This window comes from Syzygium oleosum, unplaced genomic scaffold, assembly GCF_021117445.2.
Source record: "Syzygium oleosum isolate NSW1041296 unplaced genomic scaffold, Sole_v2.1 Sole_v2.08, whole genome shotgun sequence".
Lineage (NCBI taxonomy): Eukaryota > Viridiplantae > Streptophyta > Magnoliopsida > Myrtales > Myrtaceae > Syzygium > Syzygium oleosum.
In genome coordinates this window covers 4,426,238-4,450,606 of record NW_026607492.1, presented here as the reverse complement: position 1 = coordinate 4,450,606, position 24,369 = coordinate 4,426,238, and the positions used below count along the sequence as shown (strand labels likewise).

The window sequence follows — 24,369 nt, the reverse complement described above, 5'->3', positions numbered from 1 at the left end:
ACGCTTTAATTCCGCTAGGTGTATTATTATTATTATTTTTCTTATGGTGTTCTACATTCATATACGGATCTGATTGTTCTTTAAGAATTAGTGTATATATATTAAGAAATTCTTTACATGTGGTATCAGAGCTTGGTCATATATGATTGTAGAATCCATAAAATTAATAAAAATCGTATTTTTACTCGAATATTCAACCAGTTCTTGATTACTTCCGATTCTAGGGTTCATGTTTTTTTTTGAATGAATCCTAAGATTTCGATTTTCTTTCGATTGAATGTCGCTATCTACATGTTTCTGAACATCTTGGTTGCATAAAGCTGAGATCTGATTATCTAAAATAGCTTCGTTCATGTGTGGCTAATAATTTGTCCTCCTGCGTAAACAGATTGTGGTTTTTGGACCGCTATAAACAACGGAGGGGGTGTTGTTTCGGATCTTGTTAGGTTATTCGATAGATGTTTTCAGCGAATAATTGATATAGCACAAATGGCGCTTAAGATTTACGATCACCAGTAATTAGGGAAATTTCACTTTTTTGAAGTTAAATAGCTCGGATTGTACTCAAATTCGGTCGGGTTGAAGCAAAACGGCCTTCTGAATCAAACTCACTGCCTTTGGCCGCGAACTATGATGGTTTTCGGCATTTCAAGGTCGTTTGGATGGGTTTTCGGGCAATTTTCTGATTTAGGCAATTTCCGGGCATGAATTGATTTGCATTCTCTTAGAATAGATTAGATATGTTATCTTTAGTAATTCTACTCCCTAAAGGAGTCCTCCATGTTATATTAGATGTCCGCCTTGTAATTGCCACGTTATTGTTAAATGCAATACGATCCTTAGAAGCATATGTCGTAAAGTGCTTCATATTGTCTAATGGAATTATGGGCATTGTTTGAATGGAACTTTTGCAGTTCCTTATTGATAAGAATTAGTATATACAATCACCTGCCCAAAGGGGGTTATTGTGTGTATTAATTTGAAAATTGCATGAAGATAAGTACCCATGTTAATAGATGGGGATGTATAACTAGAAAGATTTATCTGCCCAAAGGGGATGATTTTTTTTAATTTTTTTTTTTGAAAGTTATGTGTAATTTCCCTCTATAGTGATATAATGGAGATGTATAATTTAAAGGATTTGTCTGCCCAAAGGGGATGGGTCCTTGACAATTATGTGTAATTCTCCTTCTTGTTGTAATCTTCATGCTATGGAAAATAGTGGTGCATTATATACTTTGCCCAAAGGGGAGTTTATAGTGTGCTAATTATTTTGTTGAATTGTTTATTGCCCATAATTGATCTTATTGCATTGTATGTGGCTCAAACAGTTACTTTTGCTGTAAACAACAATAATGCCACTGTCGAAATGTTAATTGGATCGAACTTCAAGAGATGGAAACAAGACATAGAGTTTGCTCTGGAAATTGTGGATATGGACTTAGCTCTGCGTGAGGATGAACCTACCAAGCCCAATGATCAAAGCACTGCAGATCAAAAGGCTCATTATGCTAAGTGGGAAAAATCCAATCGACTAAGCCTCATTGCTATGAAGAGGTCCATTGCCGAGCATCTCATTAGTGGTTTGCCAGAAATAGCAAATGCGAGAGAGTTTCTTGTAGAAGTAGGAGCAAGATATGCAGTTTCAGACAAAGCTGAGGCTGGGAATTTGCTGAGTGAGTTAACTAGTATGAAATATGATGCTGTTATGGGTGTTAGAGAATTTATATTGAGGATGGTGCATATTCAATCCAAGCTTAAGGCCCATAATATTGTCCTTTCTGAAGTTTATGTTGTGCATCATGCCTTAAATATTATGCTTGCTGATTTCAGTCAGATTAAAACTGCTTATAGCACTCAGAATGAGACTTGGAGTGTTAATGCTTTGATTACTAAATGTGTGGCTGAGGAAGAAAAGTTAAAGAAGGAGAAGAATGAATCTGCCCACTTGATTACTAATGCCAAGTTGAGTTCCTTTAGAGGAAAATGGAAGCCTAAAGGGTCGAATGCTTATGCCCCTAAGAAAGATCAAGGCTTCAAGAAAATTGGCAATAATGGGAAACATGGAGATAAGAATTTTAAATGTTTTCACTGCAAGAAGCAGGGTCACAAGAGAGCTGATTGCCATAAGTTCAAAGCTTGGCTAAAAGCAAAGAAAGAAAGTAGCCAAGGTGAGTTGTTGGTTTGTTCTGAATCAAATATGGTTGATGTTCCTTTGGATTCTTGGTGGATTGATTCTGGTTCTACTGTACATGTGACTACTACCTTACAGGGTCTCACAAATCTAAGGAATCCAAGTCCGAGGGAGTCGAAGCTTAAAGTTGGAAATAATATCGGTGTTGATGTGGAGCATATAGGGACAATAGTTTTGAATTTAGACTCTGGATTTCAGCTAGTTCTGAATAATGTCTTTTATGTTTCTGGATTTAGGAGGAACTTGATATCTCTTTCTTTGCTTGACAAGGCTGGATATTGCCTTTATTTTGCAAATAATAGAGTGGATTTGTTTTATGACTCTAAAATTATTGGGAATTGCATTCTGTTTGATGGATTATATCGATTATCTTTATCTCCCGATAGACCATATTGTTCCTTCAACGTTGAGAATAATGTGGCTAAAAGATCCTTGATCAAGGAGAAATCTTCTTTGCTATGGCACAAACGATTAGGCATATCTCTAAAGAAAGGGTAAATCGACTTATCAAAGCTGATATCCTTCCTCCTCTTGACTCAGATGATGCTAAGATTTGTATTGATTGCGTGAGGGGAAAGTTGACTAAAGTCAAGAAGAAAGGCGCTACTCGCAGTCAAAATCTGTTGGAGATAATTCATACAGATATTAGTGGGCCATATTCAACCACCTTGTGTGGAAATAAGTATTTCATCACCTTTATTGATGATTTCTCCCGTTATTACTATGTTTACTTGATTAGGGAGAAGGCTGATGCTCTTGACATGTTGAAAGTATTTCGCACTGAAGTTGAGAAACAATTAGGAAAGATAATCAAGATTGTAAGATCTGATCGTGGTGGTGAATATTATGGGCGATATACTGAGACTGGACAGCAAATGGGACCATTCGCTAAATATTTATAGGACCGTGGTATCGTCGCTCAGTATATAATGCCTGGGAGCCCTGAACAGAATGGTGTAGCTGAGCGGCGAAACCGCACACTCATGGAGATGAAACGAAGTATGATGAGAAGATCTAATATGCCTGAATACTTATGGGGTGAGGCAATTAAAATAGCAGCTTATATATTGAATCATGTACCCAGTAAATCAGTGCCAAAAACACCTTTTGAGTTATGGACGGAGAGAAAACCAAGCTTGAACCACTTTCGAGTTTGGGGGTGTCCTGCAGAGGTGAAAATTTATGATCCTTCGCTGAAGAAGACTGAACCCAAGACTACTAGGTGTTACTTTATTGGATACCCTAATCATTCTAAGGGGTATAGGTTCTATTGTCCTACTCGTGGCACTAGAATTGTTGAGTCTCAGACTGCTAAATTCTTGGAGTTGGATGTTGCTGAAGAGAGTTCCTCTCTATCCTTTCAAAGGGAGGAACCAAACAATACAATCTCTATTTTATTACCCATTTTGAATGATGACTCCGTGCGAGAGATTTGCAGAGAGGAAACCCAGCAAGAAGTAGATATTGGAAATATGACGATAGACCATTCTGTTACGAAAGAAACTCCCCAGATGAATGATCCAGCTCCAGAAGTGCTTGTGCGAAGATCACAACGACAAAGAAGACCGACGCTTTTGAATGATTATCATGTCTATCTTGGAGAAACTGATTTTGACATTGGACATACAGTTGATTCGGTGACCTTCAAAGAAGCTCTTGATAGTGATCAGGCAGATAAATGGTTAGGAGCGATAAAGAATGAGATGACTTTCATGTCAAATAACAAGTATGAGAACTCATTGATCTACCTGATGGGCACAAACCGATTGGCTGCAAATGGGTATTTAAAACCAAGAAAGACAATAAAGGTAACATAGAGAGATTCAAGGCAAGATTGGTTGCGAAGGGATTCACACAGAGAAAAGGCATTGATTACACTGAAACCTTTTCCCCCGTGTCCACTAAAGACTCTTTTCGAATAATTATGGCATTGGTGGCTCATTTTGATTTAGAGCTTCATCAGATGGATGTCAAAACAGCTTTTCTAAATGGAGATTTGGATGAAGAAGTATATATGCAGCAACCTGAGGGGTTTAAAGAAGCTGGAAAGGAGCATATGGTATGCAAACTTCGAAGGTCTATATATGGTCTTAAACAAGCATCACGTCAGTGGTACTTGAAGTTTGACAGAGTTGTGAGATCGTTTGGCTTTGAAGAAAACAAATTTGATCAATGCATCTACATGAATGTAAGTGGGAGTAAATATGTTTTCTTAATACTTTATGTAGATGACATTTTGATTGCTAGTAGAGATGTTGATCTGTTGCATGACACAAAAGGTTTTCTATCTTCAAAGTTTGATATGAAAGATCTTGGGGAAGCCTCTTATGTTTTAGGCATTGAGATTCATCGTGATAGATCTAAGAAGGTTCTGGGATTATCTCAGAAAAGTTATATAGACCGCGTTTTGAAAAGATTCAATATGCACATCTGCAAGGTTGGTGAAGTTCCTGTTGTGAAAGGAGATAAATTAAGCATAGAACAGTGCCCCAAAAATGATGTTGAAAAAGAAGCAATGAAGAATATTCCATATGTTAGTGCAGCTGGCAGTCTTATGTATGCACAAGTATGTACCAGACCTGATATTGCTTTTGCAGTAAATACTCTTGGGAGATATTTATCGAATTCAGGTCATGAACATTGGATTGCAGCTAAGAAAGTAATGAGATATCTGAAGCGAACAAAAGAATTTATGCTTGTGTATAGCAGAGTAGAGGATCTAAAGGTAATTGGATATTCAGATGCGGATTTTGCTGGTTGTTCAGATGATAGAAAATCGACTTCTGGATATATTTTCATGATGGCTGGAGGTGCTATTTCTTGGAAGAGCACAAAGCAAACCTTAATTACGAACTCTACAATGTATGCTGAGTTTGTAGCTTGTTATGGTGCTTCAACTCAGGCTGTTTGGCTCAGAAATTTGATCTCAGAATTGCGGGTTGTGGACTCTATTGCAAAACCGATGGTCATCTATTGTGACAACACCGCAACCATGTTTTATTCTAAGAATGACAAATTCAGCAATGCGTCTAAACACATGGAGATCAAATATTATACTATTAAGGACTTGGTAAAAAAGGGAGCTGTTGTGATCGAGAATATTAGAACTGAGTCCATGTTGGCTGATCCTCTAACAAAAGCTTTACAACCCATTCTCTTTAAAAAACATGTAAACAATATGGGTGTTTTAGATTCTTTTGATTCCTTTTGTTAGTGGGAGTTTTGCATAGTTTGTTTATCTGGATATTGTGATTATATGCAAACTGATAATGCTTTTTATGATCTTTATTAAAGCATTTACTTTTGATTTTCATCATTTTTTTTGCTATGTCGACTGAGAGATGGAAATATAAAATAGTATCTTTAAACATATTTTAGTTTAAAGATGACTGGATGTCACTAATTTTGAGATCTCATGTTGAATTGTGACATAGTTGTGCAATTTCATGTTGTTTAGAAATTGTACTAAGGCAATTTCATATTGTTTAGAAATTGTGGTGATGCAGTTTCATGTCGTTGAGAAATTGCGTTGAGGACCGATAAGGAATAGTGCTTGTTTGATCACATGTTGGCACTATTTCTTACTACACCACTAGGCCTATGATCCATGAAATTATAATGCTTATTATATGTGATTATGGAAGGTCATGTGTTGCGGTGTTTTCTTAACACTTTGACCGCCATAGTCCTATATTGAGGTTATAAAGGATTGGGTTGGTTTTGAGATGCCATTATTGGAATATTATTATTATTTTTTAAATCGTGGCCACATAAAACAAATTTTCAGTTATTAACCCGAGAGTGTCATTTTCGAAATAAAATCATTCTAAAAAAAAGGGTTAATTAATGTAGCCCAAGTGGGAGAATGTTGGAAACTTCCTATAATATGGGCTTACATTAATTAATTGATTTTCTATTTTAAATACTCGGGTTAATGGATATTCCAATATATGTGTTGTACCCTTTAGTGATCTTATTGAATTGGGTTTCGGCATCTATAAATAACAGGCCTAGTTGAGCAGTAAAGTATAGGCAATTGTGTTTAACTGAAGCCCGTGATGGGAGAGGCCCAGTTAACGCACTAATGATTAGGGTTTGCTAGGTCCCCTCTCTAGCCTATAAAAGGGTAGGTTATACTTATCGGTCGCTTTATCCCATTGAAAGCTGCTATATCGAAATAGGCCAAAGAGAGAAAGATCGGCATTCCAGTAGATCGTTGATCTATTTCTTTTCTTAGAGAATAACAATGGTTCAAACAGGTACGCTTTAATTCCGCTGTGTGTATTATTATTATTATTTTTCTTATGGTGTTCTACATTCATATATGGATCTGATTGTTCTTTAAGAATTAGTGTATATATATTGAGAAATTCTTTACACCACGAACCTCGTACTTCAAGTGCAGATTTTGTCCATGACTTCTAATGCAAAATGACCGAGTGCGGGTAGACTCAAGCAAAGCCTATGCGGGTGAGTTCGAGTCCAAAAAGGAAAATTGCCCGCCTAAGACTGCCAGAAGGAGCACTTGGGATTAGGTTGGTTTTAAATGTGCTGGGTTCACTTGGAAGCGTCAAATACAAGCATGCAAAGAGAAGAGAAGCGAGTCTGTGGGCGAAGGCCCACGGAGAGACACGAGTAGATTGAATGCGAAGACCCACCGAATCTCACTCATCTCTCAGGACTTGATCTAGAGAATCGAAAATGGGATGGCCTGGTCGGCTCGCTCGCTCATCTTATCAGACACCAGACGTCACAAAACACACAAGTTGGAGTTGGACCCAACAACTTGACGCTCTTGTCCATTGGGCAGGGCTGAGAGAGAGAGAGAGAGAGAGAGAGAGAGAGAGAGAGAGAGAGAGAGAGTGTCCTGAACAGGTGGGAATTCAACTCACCTTTGATTTGATGTGGCCATACATGTTTGATGTCTTCTGCAGGATGTGATGGACAGCAGTTTCAGTGCACCAACATTGGCTCCTGTGCATTTATAGCTATATAACTAGTGACCCACCCACCATCTGTAATTTTGCCAAATTTTTGCAGCTGCTCAGGTTCATGTTCCCCTACATTCTCGTCTCATGTCTCTGAGGCCTCGACTCTTTTAAGCATAGCCAGCTGATTTCACTTTACGCATTGGTCGCTTCGTAAATTGAGGGGGTAGCCTAATTTGCCATGGAAATCCAAGAGGCTTTCTTTTCCGATGCGAAGAAAGTTGCAACTATCTTTGCAAATTCACGTACTTAGAGCATATGTTTATGGTTATCGATGCTTAATTCATGGAACTTCGACATTCTTTCTATCACGAGTCCAGTGCGCTCAGTCGCGACACCTAAATGAGAGGGCTTCGTCCGCTAAGGTCGTGTTCTCTAAGCCGTGGTCTACTTTTGGTAGCTCGGCTTAGAACTGACGACAATAGACAAGACGACGATCACCTCACCGTACTACTTTAGCATGTATATTCATGCTCCCATCATGTTGCTCACGAATCAAGTTCCTAACTTTTTTTTTTCTCGGGAGTTATTCTAATCTATACCGTTGACTCGTGCCGAATTTAATACATGTAGCGTCCAAGGGACCGAGCACAATAACTCAAATGAAACTTAGTATTCGCAAAGTACAGTTTAATCACGTGACTCTTCCTAATCTATTTATGTGGTTTAGAACAGTCGATGATTTGATTGAGGTACAAGTGACTTCGGCTTGAAGCAAAAGCGAGTGCTCCATATGCAACGACCACATTAATGAGAGCAAAATCATATCGTAATCAAGAAAACCATCTATGGTTATAGGTCAATATAAAGGCATCTCTATAACTAACCTAATCATTAGCTTCTTCAAGCCATCATATTCCTCTAACAGATGACCCAACAACCACCGCAGCGCAGCTGATTCTTGTTCATATCATCGTTGACCGCCGGTTTAATTTAATTGACAGACGTTTCCCTACGTTTAGTTTCTTATACTTTATTCGATCTGAATCACGCGCGAGAAACTGTGGTTATAGTAATAAAATGCGACACTTTCGTTTTTTACTACCTTGACAATGATTGAAAACGACATGAGGTATTTACTGCATGTTGTGCCCAAGCGCAAGCTGTGTAACCTTATTTTCTGGACAAGTCATGTCTCTATTAGGAAAAAGTACTAAAGTATTTTTAAACCTATTGCATTCGCAAGACCGCCCTTGCCCTTGCCCTTGCCCTTGCGAGGCCAACCCTAGCACAAGTGATGCCTGGTGAGGCCGCCTTGGCCTGGACAAGGGCGAGGCCCTTGCTAGATCTAGCGAGTGCGGCGACCCTCGCTCAGGTCATGGAAGAAAAAGAAAGAAAGAAATTAAAAAAATTAATTAAAAAATTATAGAAAAATGTCTACGTCAACGTCAGTCATGCCACGTAGGACGTGCGGCATCCACATAAGCAGCTTCCCGCCTAAATTAGCTGGATGGACTCAATTGATACCGATGTAAAAAGATTAAGGACTAAATTGATCGAATTGAAAGGTTTAAAATTAAATTGATACAAATGCAATAGGTTTATGACTCTTTTGGTATTTTTCCCGTCTCTATTACCATTTGATTCGAGAATTCATGTTTTAAGGATTAAATTAATTATCATAATCACAAGTGAAAAGAATATCGTTTATATATATAAAAAAAAGAGAATACATAAATATGTGCATCCTTATTTGTCCTCCCTTTAATTTTTATTTTTTTTTACATTTTGTGTTTTTCCTTTGTTGAGCTGCCGCTGACTACCATAAACAATTGAACCCGACACTTACAGGTACACATACAAGACTTAGGTGATTTTCATATTCCATTTGTTGACTTGTCGAGCCAAGTACTGAACCATGCTGATATGTTGTCCAGTTACGAATATTATGACAATCTAGGTGAAGGGTACGTCATATTTAGGAACAAAGAAGGACGTACTCTCGTATTCCTTTTTTTTTTTGGTCGGAACGTACTCTCGTATTCAAGGGAGCCAAAAAAAAAATGGAAAAAAAATAAAAAACTCGAATATGAACATGAACATGAACAGATTGATCCAATGCACTATCTTATTTGGGAGAGATCCAATGCACTATCTTATTTGGGAGAATTATTTCGTTGTTTGAATTTCTGTTGGTTTAGTGACGACTGACGAAATAGAAATCTTTTTGATATTATACCAAAAGGTTAATATCACGGAAAAACCCAAATTGGTACATTTACGACAAATTTATCCCAAACTAATTTTTTGACAACAAAAAACTCCAAACTGGTACACATGTGACAGATTTACTCTCCGATAGGTTCCGTTAAATTTTACTGTCAAATTGCTGAGTTGGATTATACGTGACAGTTGACGAGTGTACCAGTTTGTTTACCTTACGTTTGTCACAGGTGTGTTGGTTTGTGATTTTTCGTTATATTAATCTAATTTAACGGAAACTAACGGAAAATAAATTTGTCACAAATGTACCAGTTTGAGGTTTTTTATGGTCAAAAAATTAGTTTTGGGTAAATTTGACACAGAAGTGCCAATTTAAAGTTTTTTTAGGTCAAAAAATTAATTTTGGGTAAATTTGTTACATGTGTATCAGTTAAGGGTTTTTTGTGTTATTAATCCTATACCAAAATTGCGAAAAAGGATGAAAACCCTAAAAGCATTAAACATCGGAGCTCGGGCTTAATTATTCCTAGATACACATATGTGTTCTAAAGTAAATTTCTCCTACATTTTTCGATTGAATGCAAAAGGGTGTTCTTTAAGAAGACTATTACCCAATTGGCAGACGCATGCGCATTGATTATTTGGTTAGACAAGAAAGAACTAATGTGCAGGTCCATCATTTACTCTTCAATCAAGCTATGAACATTTGATTCGAATGAAACTATAGGATAAACAGACACTCATCCCACCCTTAAATTGTTTTTTTAATTAAAATCTAGCTCGCTAAACTCTTTACACTTCGTCCTAATCATCGTCCCCGTCAACATCATCATCATCAAACTCCTCGCAAATGAGATCAAAAGAATGGTGAAGTGACCGACAAGCCCTCGATGTCAACCGGTAGTGTAGAACTCGACCAGCTCATCCATGGACCCCAGCTGCGCGTCCCCGTCACCGCTGTTCTCCAGCATCCACAGCAAGTGCTCGAACAGCACCACCTCGCACGACACCACCGCCGCGCTCGTCGGCGGCGGCGGGGGGGACGACGGCGACGACGACGACGACTTGTCGACCAGCTCCCGGAACAGCGGGTGCTCGAACACGCGGGCGCTCACGTCGTACCGGCGCCGGGACTTCCCCACGTACACCGCCCTCACGTTGTTGCCACGGCCCGCTCCGGCGGCGGCGCTCCTGGGATCGTCTTCGGCCGCGGCGACGGCGGCGGCGGCGGAGTTGTTGCGGGACAGCTTGGAGAAGGAGGGGAATCTTCTGATGGCTGACTTGAGCTTCGTGAGCTTCCCCATTTTCGTCATTTCCAGGGAGATAGAGAGAGAAAGAGGGGTTTCAGGGGGGGTTTTGGAGAGAGAAGTTGGTGGCGGAGGTGGGAAGAGAAAGGAGGAGGAAGGTTCGTATATAAGGGAGGAGAGGAAGAGGGACAAGGAGACGTGCATGGCCCACGGGTTTATAGAAACAGCTACATCGAAATTTTTAGATATTTTCGTTCGTCCCCAGGAAAAAAATAAATGGAAAAAATGGGGCCAAACGAAGAAAGGAAATTCAAAAAAGGGAAAGAAAAAAGAAACAAGTTGCGCCTTGTTTGGCAGTTGGTGTGGAAATGGTCCGATGGCCCCCCACTTCCCAACCCACAATTTTTCTTTTCTTTTCTTTTCCATCCGGTTTTCCCTTTTTGGGTTGTTTTCATTTATTGAATTCTTAGAGTTAGATATTGATAAGATATGTGCATGTCTCATCTTACTTGTAATGGACATTCAATACATACATGTATACACATGTAATTTTTCCTTTTGGGTACTTTTTTTAATGTCACGAGCACGATGATAAACATATGTAACATCTCTCTTCTTTATATTCTACATGTAATACCTCCGTTGATGGTTGCAGGATTAATTTATTGATTCGGTGGACATATAGGTGAGGACCCCTATGAGAATCTCATGTCGCTACAATATAATAACCGAGCAAAAAATATAAATAAAGTAAGAGAGGCAGCTGAGTGCCACCCATGATGGCGAGTTTGAAGTGTCAAAAGCCCCACTAAAACCTAATCGCGAATTCCCTTTTTGGTTGTAACCAAAATGTTGATTAGCATCTTCTTGAGACACGCACGAACTTGTGCGAGTCTTCATTAGTTTTAAAAGAAGAGCTGTCGGGACTGGATAGAACACAGCTAGGTTGCTTCTTGTCTCATTATTGCACGAGACGGTGAGGAGGAAGTCTTCGTGCTAGTGAGAACCCGAAAGGACAAGGAAAGGAAGGAAAAAAACTGTGGGTTGCTGATAGGAAGTCGCACCAGTTCCAAGAATCTGAGAGAGAGGACACAGCTGGTTTCTTTTCTGAGGGGTGAGTTAAAGCTGGTGGTGTCCTTTTGCGTTTGCGAATAGTTGTCGCTCCTCTGTCTTTACGTGCATGCTGACTTTTCGTAGAGATCAGCTTTGCGTTCGGGCTGGAGAGACGGGACAAATGTGTTCCACGCACATACGTCTCCAAGGAATATTTTGTACCATCTTTGGATTCCACCTCATTAATTACATGAGGTTTCATACGGAAGCCGAGTTTACCGTCAGAGTTGTAAAGTAAGATAGAAGCGCGGTGGCGATCGGCCTGCTCTTTTGTAATGGTTTTTGAGCACTCGATTCATCCCCGATAGATGGGATCGAGCACGTTGCTGGGCACTCTGCCCAGCACGACAACTTTCAACTGTTGGTAAATGTAAATAGAAATGTGTATCAATAGTTGAGATCGATTGAAACACTTATAGAAGTACTATATAAGTTAAAGAATTTATGTCCGCGCAAGACTAAGCTGACAATGAACACTATGGAGAAGAGGGGTTGTCACCCCACCTTCTATAGCCTCATCATGTCACCAAGAAAGAATACCGTATGGTCAATAATTCACGCAGATCGAATACAATTTACAATGTTTTAACCTCTTGGCCGTGTAAAGTAGAGATGAAAAACAAACACACACAGCTAAGGCCAGGGTTGCTTCCAGTACTAAATTCTTCTGGAAGTGCACGTGTGACGGCCGACCTCACTATTCCATCTGTAAAGTGCTTCACGGCTCCTACCGAACGAGCACTTGGCTATGGAGGAATTTCTTCTGGTCTGAGCTAACAAAAAGCAGCAGAAAAAGCAGCGGATGAGCATGAAACGCCAAAGGCGCTTTATTAATCGAAACCAACACGCTTTGTTGGCTGGTCCAAGGTCCCCCTATTTGATGCAGGAGAGACGAAAGGAGCTTGTTTGTGGAAACGCTGTTTAACGTTTTTGGCCATATCTAAAGAAGGTGGTGGTCCTTCCATTATACGATGTGTTTGTGTGTGTCTCGTATTGATGTGCCGATCACATTTTCGGGAACCCTTTTTTTTTTTTTTGGTTGCATCATTTTCGGGAAGCTGAAAAGCATGCTTTAATTCGTTCTTTATGGAGATTATTCATACCTTAGGGTGCGTTTGTTTCGACAAAAGAGCTTCCTGCGAATTAGTTTTCCGAACTTTCGCAGAGTTTTGGTTCCTCGAAAATGGTTAGTTGACGGAAAACATCTAAAAGGCAAAGAGTAAGAGTTTACCCACACTTAAAATTAGGAAAACAAATTCATGTTTTTAAATTAAGGAAGTCGTTTTCCCAAGCATAACAAGCCTCTTAACAAGCGCTCACAGCTTCACCTTTTTTTATACCCATTATTCCAAATGAGATTCAAATGTTCGGAAACGTTTTTAGTAGAAAATTTTCAGCATATCATCAAACAAATGAAAACTAACCATTTTCCATGAAAATAATATACACGGAAAGCGATTTCGTTTATCATGAAATTCTACGCAAAACAAACACACCCTTCAGGTGATTTTTGTTTTCCCTCTCTTATTTCCGGTTCAAAGGACACGAATTTGGAAAAAAAAAATTAAGCTTATAATAAGAATAAAAAAGTCATGGAAGCTACTGTTCTTACGCACGCTCACACATGTTTTGTGTCTCTGGATTGGGTGAGTCGAATATCTCGAGGCTTGAATTGCAAAGGACAATTTCATGGACTCTGGAGATCGCCCATGTGCTTAGATTTGAATCATGTGATATGGTAATGATGAATATTGCTCTCCTAGATTTAAGCTTTAGCTTTACATTTGTATGTGCTTGTGCTTGTGATAACGGCAGAGTGAATACGAACGGCAGAGGGAGAACACATAAGCAAATGGATACGGTACCTCTCTTTTTTTGCTTTTTTTTTTTTTGCCTGGAAGGGAAATAGCAACAGTGTCCCTAAACTTACAAAGTTTTGCACTTTAGCTCCTAGAGTTTAAAAGAGCTCCACTTTTGCTCAACGGTCCCTGAAGTATTCGATCGATTTAAATTAGTCCTCGAAGCCCCCATTTTAGACAAATATGGGCCACGTTAGCAAGATTCCTCGACTAAAAACAGTGTGCTAAGGAAGTTGCCCTAAATTTTCTTTACCTACACACCTTGTATGTATCACAAGCAAGAAACATGCCCAATATTCGCCTAAAATGAGGCTGGAGGACCACAATACGTAAGAATAAATTATAACTCTAGGGCTTAAGTACAAGACGAGGAAAATTTTATTTGCCATTTCCTTCCTTTTTTTGGGGGTACGAAGAAAAAATATGGCAATAACTTAAGCTCCCAAAAGAAGAGGCAAACAATCGTTACGACTTCAGTTAATCACCCAGGCAAATTCCGTACAGGATGCAGCTACCCTGTCGTCATCAGCATCGCGCTATACGATCAGATGGTAGAATGTATACAGACTCTGTCCTTGCACTTATCTTCCCCTTCCTCTCCAACCTGAATCAAATGATGCATATCATTAATTTATTTGCTAGGAACGAAGAATTACTTACAAGCAATTGGCTTACCTCCTTCGCTATCTGCTGAAGGATCTCCAAGATTTCAGAGAAGTTCCTCTTCCTGAAAATTCCCAAAAATAAGCGACAATAACATGTACATGTTGAAACAAAGCGATAGAAGTTTGGCTGTGATCTTTCCAAAGCAAGAAACGTTAAACAGGTTTCTTCAATTGTGATAAGGCTTAAAACATATTAAAAAAGACAGGAAATATGCTGACCCGGAAGTAGGATGTTATCTCTTGATTTAACATACACCGGATGGCAAAAATGTGCAATAAAACACTAAAAAGACATTTTCAGTCGTGATATGGATTAAAACCTACAAAATAAAGACAGGAAATTTGCTGACCCAGAAATATGATGTTAGTTCTTGATTTAATATACACCGGACGGCGAAACTTGCATGAACCAATAAAAATCCTACTCAGAAAGACCGACGGATATCGGCATCCAGAAACAAATGCGTATCATTCTACAGAACAAGTTATCCGGCCTATGCAGGGAGGAAAAAGGAATGAATCCCCGGCCTAATTGACAAAGGTAACAGATGATTACTGAAAAAATAGTAATGAAAGTGCAAAGAAAATAAAGCAACTGACGGTAAAGAGCATAATTGGTCAGTTCTTCGATAATTAAGCAGACAGGCTACAGACCGCTCCTCTGTGTGAACCTAGACCACAATGTACATCAAATGCAACTCCATCGTAGACATCTTCTATGAGACAACAGTACAACAGTAGAAGAATAGAGACTGACTAAAATTTCAATAGATACCAAAAGAATGATGACTTCGATGCCAATGGATGCTAATTATGTGTTGATAAGATGTAATGTGCAGTCTGTCGCAGTCATGAAAGAACACTTTCAAAAGAACTTTCGAGTAACTTCTTGAAACATTTTGAGAGATCCAGCATATATGAAACTAAAACTTGAAGTTCAATTGCTAAATATAATTGCCACTAATGATAAATATATACCTCAGAGTGCCAACCATCAACTACAAAGACATCGAGAGAGAACCCATCAACAGTAGAAAGGCGTGAGCTTCTTGGATGTTAAGTCCAATCTCAGCAAGCAAGGCAGTGAGCTGGATCCAGTTAAAACAATACATACATACATACATACATAAAATATATGTTCTAAGTACGTGAATTCACAAAGATGGTTTCGACTTTCATCGAATCGGAAAAGAAAGTCCTTTGAATTTCCACGACAAATTAGGCTACCCCTCCATTTACGCGGCGACCAATGCCTAAAGTGAAATCAGCTAGCTATGCTTAAAAGAGTTGAGGCCCTCAGACATGAGACGAGAATGTAGGGGAACATGAACCGGAAAGCAGCTGCAGATTTTGGCAAAAATTACAGATGGTGGGTGGTTCACTAATTATATAGCTATAAATGCACAGGAGCCAGTGTTGGTGCACTGAAGCAGTCGTCCATCACATCCTGCAGAAGACATACTACATGTATGGCCACATCAAATCAAAGGTGAGTTGAATTCGCACCTGTTCAGGACTCAAAGCTCAAGTGGTTTATCAGACACTCTCTCTGCCCTGCCCAATAGACAAGAACGTCAAATTGTTGGGTCCAACTTGTGTGTTTTGTGACGTCTGGTGTCTGATAAGATGAGCAAGCGAACCGACCAGGCCATCCCATCTTCGATTCTCTCGATCAAATCCTGAGAGATAAGTGTTATTCGGTGGGTCTTCACATTCAATCTACTCGTGTCTCTCCGTGGGCCTTCGCCCACAGACTCGCTTCTCTTCTCTATGCATGCTTGTATTTGACGCTTCCAAGTGAACCCAGCACATTTAAAACCAACCTAATCCCAAGTGCTCCTTCGGGCAGTCTTAGGCGAGCAATTTCGTTTTTGGACTCGAACTCGCGCGCAAAGGCTTTGCTCGGGTCTACCCGCGCTCGGTCATTTTGCGTTGGAAGTCACGGACAAAATTTGAACATGGAGTATGAGGCTTGCGGTACTTGCCCGACCCGTCTTGGCCCGCCTATTGATCGGGTTTGCTTCCAACTCCCGCTTATTTGTCTAGTCTAATTGAATAAAAGTGAAATGACGACATTTGTTGGAACAAATGGATTTTGATTGGAAAAACAGTGCAAATTTAAGGGGATCAAAACGACTTTTCTTTGTCATTTTGAGAACATTAGAGAATTCATCTAATTTTGTCAAAATTTAAGGGATCTCCGAAAGTTATCTTGTGCCCTATAAGCCCCAAACAACAAATTGACCCTATGCCATTATGTGATTCGTAAATCGAATCCAACCCACGTAATATTAGTGTTGGTTGTTCATCCGAAAGAAGAAATGCTCGATGGGTATGACTCTTGGTTGATCCTAGAAGTAAATTAAATTAATTACACGACCAGAGAAAAATAGAAAGAAAGAAAGAAAAAAACCCCTTTCGAGATCTTGTCCGGTTTGCTCCTACTCTTTTGGTTGGCTGAGTGAGATAGGACTTACTCACCTGGGATATGAAGCTCTCTTGGTCACCAGTTTAAATTTTCCAGTCACTCCTTGATCTTAGAAAATCTTGATTCGTCGGTGGCGTAGATCTGACTTGTACACCACGTGTAGGGTAAATCCGGCTTCATCCCAACCTGCATCCAGTGGTGGGGTGGTAACAGGCTTGCTTAAATCGAGCGGAGAGTTACAACTTAAATCGAACATCCCGATCGTAGGTGTGGCACTCATATGACAAATAGTGCTTAGATGGGGGTTGTCCACGCCAGTCGCTCTCGTTCCTTCTTTCTGCCAAGCGAAAAAGAGAGAGGTAGGGAACAAATGGAATAGTGAAGGAATCCTTGCTTCATCTTCAATTAAGTTCATCGTTTTCATCGTTGAGGAAAAGCACCGACATCTCTTTCAAACTGAATCAATTCCCGCCATTAATTCTATAGATCCCACGCGAGGTGGACATGAATATTTAAAAAATGAAGGGACTGTGATTGTACATGATATGTGCACAGGAACCATACAGGTATGGTGCCACGCGAGTTTATCATTGGCAAATATAGGGGAAGAAGAAACACGTTGCGAATGGAGACACGTTAAGAATGGCCGGCTTCTCGAGTGTTCATGTGTTCAGGGAGAGGGAGCTCCCTCTCCTTTCAACTTTTTCTCTCATCTTCGCTTCTCTTTCGTTCCACGGAAAACAATGCGAAAGTTTCCGTGCAGGATTCCTCGAAACGCACTCTTCCAAAGTTCAAAACTTCATACCCTTTTATATACTGGGTTGGCTCTGCGGTCCAATTCGCCGACACCAAAGTTCTGCTTTTTACTTTGGATCGTTAACTCATAAATAAAGGGTATCCGTCTGCCAATTGGTTTTTGGGGAATTCAAGAATGGCGAATGGCGACGAAAAGGGCAAAGACTTGTACGCAGTTTTGGGGCTGAAGAAGGAGTGCACAGCTCCGGAGCTCAGGAATGCATATAAGAAACTGGCCCTGGTTAGCACTGCCACGCCTTTTCGGTGACCGAGCATCTTCTGCAATTGTTACTGATTTCATCATGTGTGAGACTGGTTTCTTTTTTTAGCGTTTTCACGTTTTGTGTTATATTGCTGATTGGGAGATGCAAGTCAATCGTGCATATAGTGATTAGTGAATAAGAGAACCTGTAGTTTAAATTTTAAATTCTATAGACTTTGATCGGTGACATGTGACAGTGTCTTTTTAGGCTTTCATGGTTCCTGATTTGTGGTCAATGTGTTTATTTATGCCGTTTTCCAAGAAGGCATGCGCGAAGCATTTCCTTTTAATGTGTGGGACGTGCGTGTTAAGACTGTCTCTGTTTCCGGTTGGTTTAGAGGTGGCACCCGGATTGTTGTTCTGCATCGGGAACTTCAGAGTTCGTCGAAGAGGCCAAGACAAAATTGCAGGAAATTCAACAGGCCTACTCCTGTACGAGCAATTGCATTTTAATTAAAACTTCTTTCTGGTGATGACATACCATGGTAATTCTGGAAGGCAACTTGTTTAGAAGTTTGTCCTGTGACTCGGAAATGGAAAATATTCCAAAAGTTTGGTTCTGACATTTCCCTGTTTTATTCAATCTTGGTTCGATAGAAAATCTCAGTGTGTAGCTTCTCATATTTATACCGAATGCTTTAACGATCACCCGTCTGACTCTACTGTTTCCAGTTCTGTCCGATGTGATCAAGAGGTTTCTTTACGACATTGGAGCCTATGACAATGACAATGACAAAAATGTAAGCTCTTGATACTGTTTTGCAGGGTCTCTCGGTCTGTTTTCTTGCGTAGATTACTTTGTTTATGTCTCGAGGATGGCTGGAGATGTTCTTATTCCTAAGTTTTGTTCTGGTACTCTTAAATTTTATCTTTATGGGCAGACCATAAGCTAGATGAAATTATGTTGAGGCGCTTTTGAGTTGTAGGTCTTACATTTTGCATACGCACATCTGGAAACTAGCCCTCAGGCCTTGAAGTTGCGTCTCGATTTAGCTTAGATATGCCTCATTTCATGCTTGAGCTGATTTGCGTGTTGATGCTCTGCACCTTATCATTGCTTGAGATGTTTGATGCATGTGATGCAAAAGGTGTCTATCGAGCAATTATCTACTTCATCAGATTTCCTGCAATGTAGAGTATGGACTGCTGAAGTAGCTTAATTGATCATAAATTAAAGTGAAGCTCACAAACTTATCCAGTTCACCGCTGCAAATATTCATATGTTCCTGGAGAGAAACTATACGAAATTGGCTTTAATGAACTAGAGGTTGTTAGAAGAATTCTTCCAAAATGCTGAACCCAAATGCTCCTGCTCAACAGATGTTTGGTTATTTCTGTATTCTCTTCTTTTAAAAAATATGCAGGAGAGATGAACGCTTAGTTATCTGGATTGAGCACTTAATGCCATCTGCAACCTAAGCACAAGAAGTGGCAAATTAATAATGCAGAAAACTCAAAACCACAGGTTTTCGGAGAGGCATTACACATGCAAGAAAACTTGTCAAACGATTATACGACACAAAAAAATCATCAGTAGTTTCCCAGCACACAAGGCCAATATCCAAACAAGAAAAATATACTTTTCTGAGGCTTCTAGCATGAGGAGGAATTGATTTCTTGCAAATCAGAAAAATGAGAAGGCGTTAGAAGCCTTCGCCGAGTTTAACAGTTGAGAAGCTGCACTGCTAATTTGAGGAACTACAAGCATGGAAGAATCAGGCCACGCCCTTGTAGCCTAATGATATCACCGACTCTACCTGTCTAAGAAAAACAGAATCGACCAGAATTAGCGTCATAAAAGGTGAAGGACGAGGAGGAGGAGCTGGAAGCATACTCCATGGACCTTTACACTCATTGTTTACACAAAGCCATCAGACTTAGAATCCAAAAATACAGAAATATAATAAGCTAACAAAGAGTCCAGATGTAAGAACCTGACAGGTGACAACCACCTCGAAGGGCTTCCATCACTAAGTACTTCAACTGCTCTCTGCTGATTGTGACATCTTTCAGATACTCTCTAGCCAAAATGATCTAAATGTGACCCGAATACCAGTAGTTAATTAAAAAGCACCTCATCTCAAAACATTGCTACTCAAATAAACAAAAATATCAGTACTAAAGAGTACAATGACGAATATAGCTTCTCAATTGAGGAAAATAAGCACTACTAGATCTAACAGGAGCTCATAAATTGGAGAAAGAAATTTCATAAATCCATTATATCTCCTTCGCAAATGATAAGTAAGTGAAAGTATGTCCAAGACCAATGTAGATTCAATAAATTAAACCATATCGAAAGTGTTTCCAAGATCGACACACAAAGCAAAAAATGGACTATCAAGCAATCTTTTGTCGATGTCTCTAAGAACAAAATTCCATTTCTAGAGTTACATCTCAAAATATGAGATGCAAACATAACTTCCGAACTTTGCCACCAATTACAAGGTCAATTATCCGTAGGTCTTAGCATCTTCTATCCTAAAATCAAGTCGAAAGACTTGATGCATGACTTGTTCCACTGATTAATAACTCACATACATAAGAATAAAATGAAATATACCCAACTTTACACATAAGTGCAGAAGGGGGGTGGTGGTGGTAAAGAGATAAGTAAATATTTTTATCGACTAGGCAGAACTGGATGCAATGCTAGTTTATTGGATATTTACCTGAGTCTTTGCATAGTCCGTTTCCTCCTCCATCTTGAAAACCTCATTAGCACGCTCTTGGAACTTGGTTACAATATCAACTGCCGCAACACGATCTTGAAAGCTCATAGGAAGATCTGCGCTGCAGCAGAAGTGTGCTATTAGTGGAGAAAGGAGGATAAGTTAGAGAACTAAAGCAGAGGGTTTACGTCAAATTTATGGCGATGCGGTCTAGAAGGTGTTCTCGTACAGCACCCTCCTCTGGGTTATAAGTAGCGATTAGAAGCGGGTTGCATGGATGTTTAAAGCTTATTCCCTCTCTTTCCACTGGATTAACTCCTCCAGTCTAAACATTAAGAAGCAAATCACTAATACCTTCATCCAAAAGATTGATCTCATCGGCATACAGAACCCCTCTGTGGGCCTCAGAGAGGAGGCCAGGCTGGAAAACAGTTGTCCACGTTTTGACAGATTCCTCAACATCAACAGAACCGAGGAGTCACAGATGACGAATGAATATGAAGATAAGACGCGATGAACTCGTCTTTAACAGGGTATAGTCTCGGAAAGCTTCCCGTCAAAGCACGGTGTACTCGACAGTTCAAATTCAAATCACGGGGCCTGCTCGCGACTTCCGGGTCTTCTACGACATATTCTCAATCGAAATCCCATTTCATGCCTTTGATGCCAAAAGGAGGTGGGACAGATGTTGAGACTTTTTCATTGATCTCCTCCTCTTTTACTTTCATTGATCTTGGGTCGAGCCAAGGAAGGACATATTCTGGATGTGCATTTGTATTATTTTCTGAATTGACAGCACAATATGACTATACTATTCAAATCTGGAGGCTAATTCTAGCATTATAACAGGCATTTTTTTTAAAAAACTTGTCGAGCCAAGGAAGAGCCACGGGGCCGGGTTCTTCCTTATCCACCAGACATGAACTATGAAGGCAAAATGCATGTCGACCACTCGAGAAGAACCGCACGACCTCCTCGACATCGCAGCACAACAAAGTTCAAAACCCCAAAATTTCTCGTGTTTTTGAAGGTGAAGTTTTCCATCGTGGATGTGGTTAATGCTTAGGATCCATGCCACCCGAATTTCAAAGTTTCCTACGATGGAAATGAAAATAAGTACCGAAATCTTGAAAAGTTTTGGCTCTTCTAGCGGAACGTGGAACCCTTGACCCTAACGTATTCGATGGATAAACCCCACGCAACCTCAAACTAGCACGGCGTGCTATAATCAAAGCCGTGTGGTCATGGATAAACACACGAGTGAGCCCGAGCGGGTTTGCCTAAGGAACATATTCGTGTATCTAAAATTCGACGTACGACACGACGAGCGTGATCCTACTATTTTGAAAGAATAAGTGTTTTCACAAGGATATCTGTAGACAGTGTTGATTTATCTATAGATGCTCATTTATTAATCTAAAATCTTGTTTCTAATTGTTTAGATAGATAAATTTTTCACTCTTGTTTTTTTTTTTTTTTGGTAAAGGTAAGATGTATTAAACTTTTCAATGCAAACATACAAGAGGAAGCCGAACACAAAAACCTCGAACCAGAAGTGATAGAGAATGTCCCGCCAGGTTCAAAGGTGTTACGGCAAAGGCTAACCAAGCCAAGGGCCCAGAAAAACTAAGCTATACAGAGACCAACAGACAGGCCAAAGAACTACAGAAAGAACAGCTAATTACAAGTGAAAATGGAATCAGAAATGCCCCAATTTACTTGTATCCTTCTATTAAGAGGATTATCTTGGATCGGGTTGAGGGGGAGACCTTTGTCTCTAACAACCTTGGTGAGGTGGACCCTGAGGGACTGCACGAAGAGGGTACCATTCCTAAAAAGGATGTGGTTACGTTATGTCCATATGAGATGGCATAGTGCCCCAAAAACATATCGAGCAATACAATGCTTGAAGGAATTTCCGCAAATAGACCGGGAGGCCCACCGAAGATTGTGTTGCCACGATCCATTCCGCCAAGGGAGGTAGCATTTAGTGGCCTAGAAACGCGCAAGGGAGCCCGTAACAAAGCAACCAAAAAATAAGTGATCAGTAGAGTCAGGCCTACCTTGGCAAAACGCACATACACCTTCGGTAATTCTATGATAGCTCAATAAGAGAACCTGCGTGGGAAGCCTCTTAAGTAATATCAGCCACAACAAAAAACTATGTCTCGGTGCAATGTGGCAGTCCCAAATAAAGGAATTCCAGAATACTAGTTGACCCCTTTTCCGGATCAAATCCCACGCCGAAGCGATAGAGAACACTCCCGAAGGATGTCCTTTCCAAATAAGCTTATCCCGGCTGTCCGAGTGAATAATAGGGAGAGGATCCGACCAAGAATTGAATGATTGCAACACATTAGACTGGTTCCATTCCGCAGAAAGGAATTCCCAAACTGAGGCAGATCTCGGGATTCCGGAACAAAAGATATCCCGATTAGAGAAGAGTTTATAAAGTGGACCTTTAGGGTGCCAAGAGTCGAACCAGAAGGAGGTAGCCTTTCCATTTCCAATTTGCCAAAGGAACTGATCCTGGAATTCCAGCCGAATATCATGAATTTTCTTCCAAGACCAAGAACAAAAGGTTGGCCTTGGGGTGACCCAAAAGTTTTTCGATTTGAGAAATGTAGAATGGATCCATTTGCACCATAGTGATTCTTTGTCCGTAAAGAGCACCCAAATGTGTTTGAGCGTTGCCGCTCGATTGCAGTCGACGAGTCTCCGGAGTCCCAAACCACCTTCTTGTTTGGGGAGGCATACCATGTTCCACGCGACTTTCACCCCTCCAGTCCCCAGATTTGGGCCTTTCCAAAGGAATTATCTGAGAACCAATTCAATCCTTGATAAGACCGCTCGAGGAAGAGTGAATATAGAGGCCCAGAACACATTAATAGCTTGGAGGACTGACTTTATAAGTTGAAGACGACCCACAAACGATAGAAAACGCTGGGACCACGAGCGGGCTCGAGCAGTAATAGAATTTACTAGTGCCGAGCAGTCGGTCTTACTCAAGCGAGATGCAATAATAGGGACACCAAGGTAGCGAAAAGGAAGCATACCTTCTTGGAAGCCGAAAGATTGCATGATCTAGTCTCTTATGTCAGGAGTACCCCCCGAGAAATAAATCTCACTTTTATTGATGTTTGGCTTAAGGCCAGACCACCGTGAGAAACATTGCAGGCCTTCCTTAAGGAGGGTGGTCAAAACCAAGTTTGCCTCAGCAAATAAGAGGACATCATCAGCAAAGAAAAGGTGAGTGATTCTAGTAGTTTTACACCGCCAGAAATATTTGAAACCAGGGAGCCGTGTTTGAACATTGAGGATTCCGGTAAAAACTTCCATAGCCAAGATGAATAGGTATGGAGACAAGGGATCACCTTGGTGAATTCCTCTTCGGCTCGAAAAGAAACCATGAAGAGTACCATTAATGGCTACTGAGAATTTAGGGGTTGTGACACACTCCATAATAAGATTAATAAACATTCTGGGAAAACCAAAAGTTTGCAAGGTTAGCTCGAGGAAACCCCAATCAAGAGTATCATATGCTTTCTTGAAATCAACCTTGACGGCACACTTAGGAAGATAGGGCTGATGATGAAAACCAGCAAACAGTTCTTGGGCGAGAAGGATGTTGTCCCCTATACGTCGCTTCTTGACAAAAGCATTTTGGGAAGGGCTTATAATAGAAGGCAAAACCGAGGCAATTCTATTAGCCAGAATCTTGGTGATGCACTTGTATACCGTATTGCAGCAAACAATGGGCCTGAAATCATTCATAGATAATGCATTAGGTACCTTGGGCACAAGTGTGAGAATGGTAGTGTTAGTCTCCTTGAGTAGAGATCCGGACTGGAAGAAATCCTTGATAGCCTTCGTGAAGTCGGATCCAACAATATCCCAAGAAGAGATAAAGAATTCAACATTGAAACCATCTGGCCCCGGGGCTTTACCTTTAGGAAGGGAGAACAGGGTGTTCTTGATTTCTA

The 24,369-nt window shown here is 40.2% G+C and overlaps 3 protein-coding genes across 4 annotated transcripts; 1 reads left to right on the top strand and 2 right to left on the bottom strand.

Moving 5' to 3' along the window:
* Positions 1-10,002: 10,002 nt before the first annotated feature.
* LOC115685409 (auxin-responsive protein SAUR78-like) lies at positions 10,003-10,728 on the bottom strand. Its single transcript, XM_056314019.1, has one exon. It carries the CDS (start codon positions 10,656-10,658, stop codon positions 10,239-10,241), a length of 420 nt encoding a protein of 139 aa, XP_056169994.1. The 5' UTR covers positions 10,659-10,728; the 3' UTR covers positions 10,003-10,238.
* A 6,729-nt stretch (positions 10,729-17,457) lies between these two features.
* LOC115685441 (uncharacterized) lies at positions 17,458-18,891 on the top strand. Its single transcript, XM_030610522.2, has 3 exons — positions 17,458-17,693; positions 18,053-18,146; positions 18,387-18,891. The coding sequence occupies exons 1-3, from the start codon at positions 17,589-17,591 to the stop codon at positions 18,464-18,466; spliced, it is 279 nt and encodes a 92-aa protein (XP_030466382.1). The 5' UTR covers positions 17,458-17,588; the 3' UTR covers positions 18,467-18,891.
* Positions 18,892-19,005: 114 nt separating this feature from the next.
* On the bottom strand, positions 19,006-21,068 carry LOC115685471 (magnesium-chelatase subunit ChlD, chloroplastic-like). Of its 2 annotated transcripts, none has more exons than XM_056314049.1 (4): positions 20,575-21,068; positions 20,387-20,507; positions 19,649-19,748; positions 19,006-19,471 (listed from the first exon to the last, which is right to left on the bottom strand). In XM_056314049.1, exons 2-4 carry the CDS (start codon positions 20,492-20,494, stop codon positions 19,413-19,415), a joined length of 267 nt encoding a protein of 88 aa, XP_056170024.1. In that variant the 5' UTR covers positions 20,495-20,507; positions 20,575-21,068; the 3' UTR covers positions 19,006-19,412. The 2 variants fall into 2 exon arrangements, with proteins under 2 accessions (XP_056170024.1, XP_056170025.1); XM_056314050.1 differs by having other exon boundaries at positions 20,387-20,502.
* Positions 21,069-24,369: the final 3,301 nt, after the last annotated feature.

What these genes read in the sequence shown, in the direction of transcription:
- LOC115685409 (XM_056314019.1), bottom strand. Translation starts at nt 10,658, where the DNA reads ATGACGAAAATGGGGAAGCTCACGAAGCTCAAGTCAGCCATCAGAAGA.
- LOC115685441 (XM_030610522.2), top strand. Translation starts at nt 17,589, where the DNA reads ATGGCGAATGGCGACGAAAAGGGCAAAGACTTGTACGCAGTTTTGGGG. An exon ending in CATATAAGAAACTGGCCCTG is followed by an intron (nt 17,694 to 18,052) that starts GTTAGCACTGCC and finishes CGGTTGGTTTAG; the next exon opens with AGGTGGCACCCGGATTGTTG. An exon ending in AATTCAACAGGCCTACTCCT is followed by an intron (nt 18,147 to 18,386) that starts GTACGAGCAATT and finishes TACTGTTTCCAG; the next exon opens with TTCTGTCCGATGTGATCAAG.
- LOC115685471 (XM_056314049.1), bottom strand. Translation starts at nt 20,494, where the DNA reads ATGAGCTTTCAAGATCGTGTTGCGGCAGTTGATATTGTAACCAAGTTC. An exon ending in CGGACTATGCAAAGACTCAG is followed by an intron (nt 19,749 to 20,386) that starts GTAAATATCCAA and finishes GGTCACATTTAG; the next exon opens with ATCATTTTGGCTAGAGAGTA. An exon ending in AGGTGGTTGTCACCTGTCAG is followed by an intron (nt 19,472 to 19,648) that starts GTTCTTACATCT and finishes TTTCTTAGACAG; the next exon opens with GTAGAGTCGGTGATATCATT.